Source organism: Physella acuta, unplaced genomic scaffold, assembly GCF_028476545.2.
Source record: "Physella acuta isolate Inbredline_101_S28 unplaced genomic scaffold, ASM2847654v3 ptg001892l, whole genome shotgun sequence".
Lineage (NCBI taxonomy): Eukaryota > Metazoa > Mollusca > Gastropoda > Physidae > Physella > Physella acuta.
In genome coordinates, this window is record NW_026733397.1 from 48,208 (window position 1) to 60,804 (window position 12,597).

The window sequence follows — 12,597 nt, forward strand, 5'->3', positions numbered from 1 at the left end:
TATGGACAGCAATAATTCCATGCTTGCCACTGCCCAAGTGCCGACCTTCTCGAATATTGTTGAATGGAGAATGTTATTTTATTTAGAACCCTTTCCCTATTTATCAGTAATCATTAATTTGACCCGAGTGACGTAGTTTTATTAGCTTCCTACGGTCGAGCTAGGAACTGGACGGTGGGGTACGAGCTTACCCTGGGCTCTGTGGGGTGGAAGATAAGCCTGGTGAAAACCAAAGGAAAGAGGTGACCGATACACGGTAATCAAACCGATACCCAAGCCAGTTAGTCGGAGTTTGCCGTGTTGAGGCCTGACTGGCTAATGGGAGACACCTCCCGAGCCGGTGATATCCGTAAAGAAAAAATAAAATAAAAATTAACAGCTTCTAAAGTAAATTGAGATAGTCCTAGAATAATATTATTTGATTAATAATTTTACTATTCTGGCGAAACAAGTCTATGTTTTTATATGAATAAATATTATTTCATTTTTAAAGCTATTTATTTTTTAATAACAACTTTATTTACCTAATCCAAATCAAATATCGAATATTGAACTAAAAGTGTTGTGGCTCTTTAAAAACTGGGAAAGTTTGTAACTTGTAACTTTTGGCTCTTGCGTATCAAAAGGTTGCCGACCCCTGTCTTAAGCCCAAAGTAGTTAAGCAAATTAGCACACATAACACCTTTATAGTTTATTTCGTCTTTCAAGTAATTTCTATTTGGGTTTTTTACAGTGGCGTAGCGAGGTCGGGTGTCACCCGGTGCGGCACTTAATGGTGTCACTCCCAGAGGCGTAGCAACACTTCCTGGGTACAAATTTTCGATTTGCACCCCCTTCAAACTTTCGATTTGCACACCCCCCCCCCCTCAAGTTTTCGATTTGCACCCCCCCCCCCTCACTCTTTCGATTTGCACCCCCCCGTCAAGTTTTTGTCTATATATTTTGCTATTTTTTGCCTTAGTGTCACCACCCTAAATGGTGTCACCTGGTGCAGTCCGCAACCCGCGCCCCCCCCCTACCTCGCTACGCCTCTGGGTTTTTATTAGCATTGACAAAGCGTTTTCACACGTTTTCAAAGCTGGTTTAAAAACGTTTTAAGAGCAACATACTTGTGATAACAAAATCTATTTCGCAAACTATTTGTTCTTATTCTGGTGCGTTTGAAAAAAAAAATTATTTCACGACAGGTTTACATTTATCGCGAGGTCGTAAATTTTTGTGAGAACATTGAGATGTCCCCCTCCGCCCCCACCCGGAGTTATATATTATAAGAACAAAATACGATAGTCTGCCATGAACATTGGCATTAAATGTGTCCACAACGGGGAGTCAAAAATGAAATAACTTGTGTTACGAAGTTATTTTAGGCATTCTACAAAAACATAACACGGACATTTACAAGAAAGAGCATATTCTATTTGCATTGAGAACTTTTCGCGATATAACACCAAGTGTTACATTCACAAGACTATGTTGTATATATATATATATATATATATATATATATATATATATATATATATATATATATATATATATATATATATATATATATATATATATATATATATACATATATATATATATATATATATATATATATATATATATATATATATATATATATATATGTATATATATATATATATATATATATATATATATATACAACATATATATATACGTGAGCACTCATTGACACTATTTGGCAAAATCGGAGGTAGGTGTCACCAATATATATATATAGGTGTCACCAATTGCAGCTATATATATATATATATATATATATATATATATATATATATATATATATATATATATATATATATATATATATATATATATATATAAAACTGCAATTGGTGACACCTGCCTCCGATTTTGCCAAACGGTGTCAATGTGTGCTCACGTTATCTTAATCCACCTAGAAATTTTGCAGTTGGAGTCACCCCACCCCCTCGCCCTAGTAATAGCTTTTAAGTGTTCACGGTTAATACTAACGATATGTATCTATATCGGTTATTAATACAGCTGGATGTAACATTGTTTTCTCTACATTTAACATGCTTAGGTCACGTTGTCACCCCCCCCCCCCCCACTCCACACCACGACGGGATCAACAATTTTTAGTTCAACTACTTTTTTCCTGTGATTAACCATTCATTGAGCTGGCAAAAAGGATATTTATTCTATTTGTTTTGCTATTTTGATGTCATGTTCCCTCCCCCGTCAATGGTGATACACCCGTGTGGTCGGCACCCCTCATATGTTACTACACACGGTGTATGTGCGTCATTGTCATGTCATAAATATTCATTTAACATAATTTTTGTGTGCCTTGATGCCAATACCTAGTCATGATGTCAGTATTATGCCTGATGCACGTTGAGGGATGGGGGAGGTAAAGAATACAATCTTATAAGTTAAAGAAATAATACACCTAATTGCAATAAAAAAAAACTATTACGTTTATAATCCAAGGGATATAACAAACCAAGGGAGACAATCTAAAAATAAATTCTTGAAAGTGAATAAAGGATAATTGAAATTATAAAACTCTATTGTTAGATTAGATTGTAAGAAATACGATACAATTATATATAAGGTTGTGTTTTTAATTTTTATTTTGTAATTTAAAAAAAGAAAATAATTATATATCAAATTAATAATAAAACCCATAAGCTTTACGTAATAAGTTTTTGATTAATCATTATTTGCTTCATGAAATCCGTCTCCTATTAGAAGTGTTGAAAAATTAGTACAAATATAAATTTTGGATCCCTAAAATGGGACAAACAAATAACCAATAATGATAGTTACGCTGTCGGTCTATAGTCTATCCATCTGTGTATGCCTCTATCTGTTGGGAACCCTTTTATTATAGACACAAAAGAGAAAACACAAGGAAAGTATAAACATTATATTAATACCAAAAACGAAACGCGACGTCACATTGAGAATTGAGTAGGAAATAGTCTAAAGCTGGGAAAGTACTCAAAGTAATATGACGTCATCGCTTCTCGAGTAAACAATGGTTTAAAAAGCCAATTTTGTCTAATCATAAAAGTAGTTTTCGTGAAGAGTTTCTTTCATGCATGTCTTCGGGTAAGGGTCGGTCGGACCCTGGTAAAAGTATATATTTTCTGTATACGTTGTATTTCGTTGAAGGGGACGTGCTTCGGGGTGAGTGGTGGGGGGGGGGGGAGTGGGGGAGGGTTGCCCCTCAGAGTCGCCTGAAATAATCTCTAACTTCGAATTTTATCAGGTTTGATCTTAGGTGCAAGGTTTATGGGTATGACTACATATATATTTAGTATCATTAGTATCAATGTGCAGTAATCAAGCTTAAATCATATTAAATTGCCGATTCTGGATACAAATCAGTTTTCAATGTCATTTTTCGATTCCGGTTCAATGTGAAGTTGAGGTGATGATTTTGATTTTGGTTTTGGTTTAGAGAAAAGAGACAACAACACTATCAACCTAGCGCCCGTTGTTTCTCCCCCTTAACAGGCAATTTATCTCGTATATTACAAAAATGGAATTGTAGAAATAGAGGTCTGTTGTTTGGAAACTGATATTTCATAGATTTGTTTTGTGCCATGGTGACCCTATCACGCAAATATTGCAGTGCCTAGCTCTTGTGTCAGTTGTAAGTTATGACGGCCACTTAGTGTCATTCTAATTTCATGTTAATTCATTATTTTTTAATGTCATGTCAATGCTATCGAACGCCCCCTCACAAACAATGTATTAACCTGCCGTGTGTAAACTTGAATACTTATACATAATATATCGCCATGCCGTATAATCTTTGCCATGTCACTGACATGTGACATCAAGCACACCATGACACTAATCTCGCTAGCTCTTACTTTGACAAGGCAGGTCTAAACATTAAGTGTCAGTGGTATCCTTAACTAGTTTAATACGAGTGTAAGCAGTAACTACGAAGTTCTAGATCTAGAGATTGTAAAAAAAAGGAACAAAAATATCTTCCATTTTTTTATGTTTTTTGAAATTATTTTAGCAAGATTACTAAATATCTAGTTCTGAGTATAAATGTGTTTCATCTAACACTTTAACAAAACATATTAATGATGCGTATCTTAACTGATAAATTAATTAACATCAGTGGCGTAGCGAGGTCGGGTGTCACCCGATGCGGCACTTAATGGTGTCACCCCCCCCCCCCAGAGGCATAGCGACCCTTCCCGGGGACAAAATTTCAAATTTTCGATTTGCACCCCGCTCAAACTTTCGATTTGCACCCCCCCTAAAACTTTCGATTTGCACACCCCCCCTCAAGCTTTTCTCTATGTATTTTGCTATTTTTTTGCCTTGGTGTCACCCCCCTAAATGGTGTCACCCGGTGCGGTCCGCACCCCTCGCCCCCACTCGCTACGCCCCTGATTGACATTATAACTTTATCCATTTTAATCCAAATCGACCATATTGACTCAACCATAACCTTCCATTTTGTCACCTCCCCTGCTGTCTGTTTTACAGTCTCACAAGACATCCCTGCTGTCTTCAGTTATTCAAGAAGGCTCAGTCGCCAGGTCTGTCTTTGGGGCTCTTTCTTTTGCCTCCCCATGGGGGTTTATCTCAAGCGCCTGCCGTGTCACATTTGAGTGAGCCTTTTACAGTGTGTGTCCCACCCAACGCCACTTCCTCCTTATGTGTACTGTCATGGGATCCTATCTTATACATCGATTAAAAAGTACCTACGTTATAGGATTTTGAGAAACCAGAAGTTAAGTACCACTTCCGTTTACCGGAAATCGCTCAAAACTTGCACCAGAACTTAAAAATTGATATAATACTGATATATACTTATACACACAAGCAGACTCATAGACACACAAACAGATGCACAGATGTTCAGACAAAATCGCAAAAATATTTTTTTTTTTGGTCAAATTATCGATTTTGATTTTAACACGATTACAATACTCTCTATATATTACGTACACAATGAAGTAAAAATACCAATTAACAAACTAATAATATTTTTGTTGTTATTACCTGAGCATTAACTTGTTGAAAATGTAGGGTAAGGGATACAACTCATAAATTAGATACAAAAATCGCAATAAAATCGTATATATTAAAAATTAAAAATCAGTAAGTAATATCCTCTGAATATTATTTATGTGAAAATGTGTACATTTAAGTCTCAAAAGTTATACTTTCTATTATTTATGTTGTTATCATATTTAAAGACATAATTTGGCTCCAATGTAATGTATAAACACATCAGTAGAACTACACATTTAATCGGTAGACCATCTTCAAATACTTTTCAATCGATGTTGCGTTCTTGGTTGAATTTGATTTAATATCACCAAAATTAATTACCAATAACAAAAATAAATAAATAAATAAATAAATAAATAAATAAAAACTTTTAAAAGCGCTGAAAAGAAAATTGAACAAAAAAAAAAACAGCTGCTTTTTCATAAAATTTGTTCATTCATGACATTCTTACCAATTATAGAGACAAAAGCCTTAAACTAAAGCAGTGGTTCCCAAACTTTTTCAAGTGGCGCCCCCTTTTATAAAAAGTTAGTGACCCGCGACCCCCAATAGAATTATAAAGTCAAAATAGGCCAGGAAATTAATAATCAGTTTCAAAAAACGTATTTATTTTCTCCTTTTTGCTATCATCTAAATGAATATATTTCACACATACAAGCAGCAGCGAACACTAACTCACATCTGTTTTTTCATCAACTTGAAAAGCAAATAATGGTGAAAAGCTGGATTTCATTCAAAATATGTTCTTGAACATCTACGGACATGTAAGCCGCTGAATAGTATTATTAGACAGATATTTGTTGCATCTTTACTACACTGGAATCCCCAATAATTAATTTACCATCTTCAACATGCAGGGTTTGATGAGATTTTCTACTAATGTGTGAGAGGTGTTTTTTTTTTTGCTTGGCAATTTCTAATGCGACTTCATATGATGCTTGCACTAATGCTGCGTTTGTGTGTGTGTGTGTGTGTGTGCGTGCGACTGCGTGCGTGCGTGTGTGTGTGTGCGCGTGCCTGCGTGTTCCTGTCCTGCATGTGTGCGTGCGTGTGTGTGTGTGTGTGTGTGTGCCTATGCAAATCAATCGCGCCTTATTTTAGATCAGGTACTAACTCAGGACAGATAACTCCATTATAGAGATCAGAAGCCACTGGACGGATTTTAACGCAAGTATTGTTACTTGTAGCCTCTGTATAATGAAGTCACAAATTATTTAGAACGAATGAGTAAAAAGTGAAAAACAAATCTTGCATTTGAAAAAAATAGGAAAAAGTCAAAAATAAAAATTAAAAATGCACTGAAAAAGATAAAACAACAACATAAATTTTTTTTGCTTGGTGTTACCTTAAAAGAGCTATATGCTGGAACGACTACCAGAGGCGTAGCGAGGGGGGACGACGGGGGCGGGGGGGACATATGTCCCCGGGCGCCGACCTTAGGGGGGGGCGCCAAATTGAAAGTTCGAGGGGGGGTGCACATCGAAAGTTTGTCCCCGGGCGCCGGGAAGGGTCGCTACGCCTCTGACAACTACTAATAGTAATAAAGGCATGGGCACTCAATGATGAAAACTGAACTTAAATCTTATGTCATTCTATAGTGTAAATATATCAATAAACTCACTCTGAAAGGATATAGTTTTATATTGCCCATTATTAAGTTAAAGTAAAAAGTTCTCCATAGACTTCACAAAGCGAATGAAACAGACACAGTAAATATGAGTGTCTCTTAATTTTTATTGTAAAGAAACCGTCATTGTTGTTTAGACAAACAGGTAATGTGTACAATCGGGTTCGTGTTCAGGTAAGTATTGAGATACCTTAATTTGTCGACTGTCAGATTTGTGGCAGGAATTTGATGCCGACCTTACACAGACCTCGTCCCACGTTATAGGGGTACTCGCTGCTTATGACCCGGTTGATGCCCAGGTAAAGGTCATAGTTCACGGGTCCTTTTTCATCCGCCTGTCCGTTTAACGCGAAGTAGTACGGGCTGTAGTAGTAGTTAAAGTAGTTGAGATCTGATAGCCAGACCAGATGACCGTCACCAGCAATGAGGGTCAGTCGAGTGCTGAAAAAGTAAATGGCCTTGAATTAATTAGTTCATCAGTTAAAATAGTATCATAAATATGTTTAATTAATGAGTAAAAATAGAGGAATTAAAACATGTTTGTGTGCTCATTTCTAGATATTTTGTAGTCAAGCAATATGTCTTCAATAAAAGTTTTATTTTAAAAAAAAATTATGGAAGATATATTTGTTACCAAACATTTTAAATCTCTAGAACTTGAACTTCGTAGCTGATGCTTCTATTTGTATTAAAATATTTTAGAACGTGATAAAGATTACATGGCATGGCAAAAATTATGTATATATCTGGGCGTTTACACATGGCATGTTAATATATATTTGTGTGAGGGACATTCGATAATACTGACATGACATAAAATAATGATTGAACATCCTAATTTATAAAAGGCCATGTGCGCTCTTCTCTCTCTCTCTCTCTTTCTCTGTCCGCAAAAAATTTTCGCCGGACATCACGTCAGAATCGGCAGCGATATATCGAGAACTTTTTACGGACTTTTGTTGAAAATAATATGTTAGATGTTTTAAATGTATAACCACAATTTTACTTAAAGAAGAAAAATAAAAATTAAAGGCGTATTCGAATGTAGAGAAACAGTATTATTTATGCAACCGGAAAAGCATTAATACATGTGAAAAAGAACGCATAAAACTGTGACGTCGCTATTGCTTATACATTAACTAATGACGTCATCTGCTGTGTTTTGAATAAAAAGAAATGAACTATTTCATTCAAATTTGATTTAGATCTACGTACACTATGAAATGTATACAATACAGTTTTTCCGGCCTAAACTCATAAAATTTATTTTGTTTATTTGGATTCTAGATCTAGAGATTCTAGATCTAGACTAAATCTAAATCTACGCAATAACTAGATCTATAATCTAGACGTAGACGCTAAGATCTAGATTTAGACTCTAACTTCTCTAAAATCTATTCCAAAAATAAATTTCTATATTAGGACTAAACTATTTCAAGACTTATTTATTTTATACAAAATCTTTGTTATGAACTGGCTAATTTGGGATAAAAAAATAATTTGAAAGAATAGGCATATTCGTGTAAGTTAAGATTTTAAAATACGTGTTTCATTCTCCGTATTTTATAAGGTGCCTAAATAGCGGAGATGTTAGTTTACATTAAACCACGCAGGTGGTGCGGGTTCGAGACACAGCAAGTCAACTTGGTTAATGTATTCTTTTTTATTATGCTCGGGCTAAACTTAAAAAAAAAATTCTTTTAGGAATCTAGATCTAGATCTAGATTCTAGATTGTCGGGTGTCCGATAGGGCACTTCCCGGCGCCGCAGGCGCTTCAAATTTGGCATGATCTTGCCTTGGTGCGACAGAACACGGGGGCCGGTTGGCCGAAAAGTCTACGATGTGGGGGTCAAAACTGACCTCGACTGACCGGTACCTTATATGAGCTATAAATCGAAAAAAAATGTCCACGGAGGAACCTCTTCATAACTCTTGAGGTCGTAGACCGACCTTCGGGCGAATTAATTAAGCATTCAAATTCTCAATGTTTTCGAAAGCCTAAGCGAAGCTGGGCAGCATGCCTAGTGAAATGAGAGTAGTGCTAAGTGGCCGTCATAACGCGCAACTGACACAAAAGCTAGGCACTGCATAATTGACGTGGTATGGTCAGCAAGGCAGAAAACAAATGTAGGACATATCAGTGACAAAAGAGAAGACCTTTATTCCTACAGTTTGATTTTTTTTTAATTTATATATATTTTTTTCTATAATTTTATTTAAAACATTTACAATCGTAATAATATTTTGTATACATTATTTTCTTATATTAAATCATTATTGGAAAATGTATCAATTTTCTTAATTCAGTGTAAAACATTTCAATGTTTCCATTTAAAATATAGTATTCATAGTTTTAAACATTACATTAATCTGGATTTGTTAATAAATTCAATTAGATGAATGATGTAGTTGTATGTTTGTTTATGTTCTTTCGTCTTCATTTATGTAAGAAATTGATTCGTCTGGGTTGAGGATGTAGAGAATTTGATTGTGGCAGAGGTCGTTTTCACGGTGCTGGTCGTTGAGGTGTTTTTCTATGTCATATTTGGTGTATAGACTTGTTAGGCAGTATCCACATTGGAAGAAGGCGGTGCCTGGGTTTTTTACTAAGTGGTGCTTTTTACCCCTCTGCTTTTGATCAGATTGTTACAGTGCGGGCATTTACTCATATCAGGGTGGAAAGCTTTTGTATGAGATTTACACTCGCTGGCAGTACAGAAACTCTGGAAACAGTATCCGCAGCTCATGTCTTCTCCAGGAGTTAAAGGTTTGGAAACTTGAGTTGATGTGGAGGTAGTTTCTTGTTGTAACAGGGTTTGTTTAGTAGTTGGTGGAGTTGTTGCAGTTGTTTCAATTGTTGTTTTGGCCGATTTAGTTTTTCTGTCTTGCAGAGTGGCTGGACTGTCTTCGTTCTTCTTTTATTTCTGTTTCCGTAGCAGTTTGTGGATGTGTGCTGGTGTTTGCTGCTCCGTTGCAAAGTTTGAAGCTTGCGGTGTCAAGCAATGGAGTATATGGTTATTTTTGGGTATATGGTTATTCTTAAGTTGTTTGTTAGAAGTATGGTTTGTATTTTGGGTTCCTTATACTGAATCTTCAAAAGGCTTTGATAAGTGTATCATTATTAATGATAAGTGGGACCCATCGTAGGGTTCCGTCGATTCGGGTCTTCTCGTAATTGGCAAAACTAAGAATGTATTGTCCGTAGGTCTTTGTTGTGTTGCGCGATGACATCAAAGGAATCTGAACTTAAAAACCACGTAATTGAGCAGTAAAATAGTATTTCGCTAATCAGCTGCCTAATGACGTGGCCTTAAAGGTTAGGTAGACCTCTGCTATTGATAGTGACTTGTATCGTGTTGGCGTTGGAAAGATCCGGAACGTCACCCTTAGACAGGTCTAAGGTGACTATTGTTCCTATAAAGGATGGGGCCATGCTTTACATTAAGCTGCTAGTGCCGTAACATTAGATGCTCCTCTCAAAAGCTTTCGTCAGAGGAAACATAAGTTGGTGCAACCTCACTGTAGATGTTGCTTTAAAAATAGTAGGCTTCTGGAAAACTTTACTAAAAGGCGAAAGATTTACTTATTTACTTCATGTATGTTGAAACCAATTATTTTTATCATTTGTTTGTCCCTATTCAGGGATCCAAAATTACGCTTAGGTTTAATAAAAACTAAAATATTTGATTTGATGCAGCTAATAATGACTATTCAAAAATTAATATATAAAGTTTATGTGTTTTATTATTATTTATATATAAAATTAGATAGTTTTTATAATTACAAAACAAACAGTATGACACAATTATTATATAAATGTATCTTATTCCATGAAATGTTATTCGAAGATAGTGCTTTTATCATTTTTAAATTATCACTCATTCCGTTTTGCCAATTTATTCTTAGTTTGCCTCCCTTGGAACATTACATCCCTTGGATTATAAACGTAAACGTTTTATTTCTATTACAATGCATTATTTCTTTAACTTATAAGATTGTATTCTTTACCTCCATTCCTCAAGGTGCGTCATGCATAAAACTGACATAATGAACAAGGTGTTGACATCGAGGCACGAAACAATTATGTTAAATGAATAGTTGTGACATGACAATGACGCACATATACCGTGTGTCATGACATGTCACTGACACATACTGAGCGTATGCCACGGTACTGACCTAAACACGTTTAGCTCATAGAAGGCTTCGTAGAGGTCTGTGTAGTCGTTCTTGTACCCCCTCAGGCTGTCGAAGACACCCACGACCTCGGCGTTGTTCGACTGGTTACCTAGGTCAAAGCCTGCTCGTAGATCAAACCATCAACGCCATTAATTAGAAAACTAATTAGTCATCATAGTCTTACTACTTGGGGTGGTGAGAGGGGGGGGGGGGGGTATTCTGCGTTAAATCTAGCATGAAAATAAGGCACACATCTATTTAAAGTTATTTCAGGACATACATTTTCACACACCCATTATTCATCTACCCCGTCTTTCTTAGATGGCACCTTGTTTTGATTATAAATCTACCAATTCGCTGCAAGAACAACCCTTTTATAAATCCCCATGTTTTTGGTCTAGTCCTATTGTAACATAATTTGAGCCCACGAACAGCCTTTTTTTCCAAATCAAATTATTTTAAGATTACCGTACTTTTATAGGGTCTCCTTTCACACACAACCTCACCGCTTTGGTCTAGTCATATCATCACATCAGAGGCGTAGCGATGGGGGGCAGGGGGGTACATATGTCCCCGGGCGCCGACCTTAGGGGGCGCCAAAATGGGTTGGAAAAACAAATTAAAATGTCATTTTAGCTGCAGTTTTGCATTATAATAGTTTGAGGGAGGGGGAGGGGGGTGCGAATCGAAAATTTGAGGGGGGTGCAAATCAAAAGTTTGAGGGGGGGGGGGGGGTGCAAATTGAAAATTTGCTCCCGAGGGGGCGCCAAATTGAAAGTTTGTCCCCCTGGCGCCGGGAAGGGTCGCTACGCCTCTGCATCACATAGTTTGAGCACGAGAACATCCATTGTCAAATTACATTATTTTAGGACAACTTTAGACTGTCTTTAATAGGTTCTCTTTTCAAAAACAATACACCACCACCCGTTTTTTTTTTTTTTTTTTTGGGGGGGGGGGGTCTAATTGAATTATAATACTAATTTTAGCCCACGAACAGCCCTTTTTTCCAAATCACATAATTTTAAGACAACCTTATTTTATAGGCTCTCCTTTTCACCCCCCCCCCCACACCCCCACTTCGGTCTAATCTTATCATAACACAATTTGAATTCAAGTATTTTTTTTTTGGGGGGGGGGGTATAATTGTATTATAACACCAATATCAGCCCATGAGCATCCCTTTTTCATTTTACATGATTTTAGGACAAACCTATATAGGCCCTCTTTTATAGTCTCTCTTCCTCTTTTTTTTAAAAAAACACTATCCTCGTGTTTTGGTCTAATCGTATCCTAACACCAATTATAGCTCACCACCAACACCTCTTGACGCAACCATGTTCTACTTCGAACCAGTAGCGTAGGCTGGGGGGGGGGGGGGGGGGTTAGAGGGGGTATATATAATTAGTATGAGGTGGGTGCAAATCGAAAGTTTGTTGTCCCCCGGTAAAAATTGCCCCCCCCCCCCCCCCCCCCCCCCCTGAGACGATCCTAGCTACGGCCCTGCCGTCGAACACTTAAAAGAAAATGTCTTTAGACAAATCCAAGCAATCGGAAACCGGCTGATGCTTACGATGACTTACCGTAGCCGTGATTAGAAATGGAATCTCCCAAGTTGAAGAGCCAACCTGCTGATGCTTACGATGACTTACCGTAGCCGTGATTAGAAATGGAATCTCCCAAGTTGAAGAGCCAACCGGCTGAGGCTTACGATGACTTACCGTAGCCCGTGATTAGAAATGGAATCCCCCAA

General features: G+C 36.8%; 1 protein-coding gene across 1 annotated transcript; it reads right to left on the reverse strand.

The window, feature by feature from the left end:
• Window positions 1-6,804: 6,804 nt before the first annotated feature.
• LOC131931107 (uncharacterized) lies at window positions 6,805-12,470 on the reverse strand (the record flags this gene model as incomplete). The annotated part of the gene is given in 3 exon segments (XM_059287814.1): window positions 6,805-7,108; window positions 10,848-10,968; window positions 12,428-12,470. Coding segments are annotated over 3 exon segments (399 nt in total), but the record flags the coding sequence as incomplete, so codon positions are not given.
• Between the last annotated feature and the right edge of the window lie 127 nt (window positions 12,471-12,597).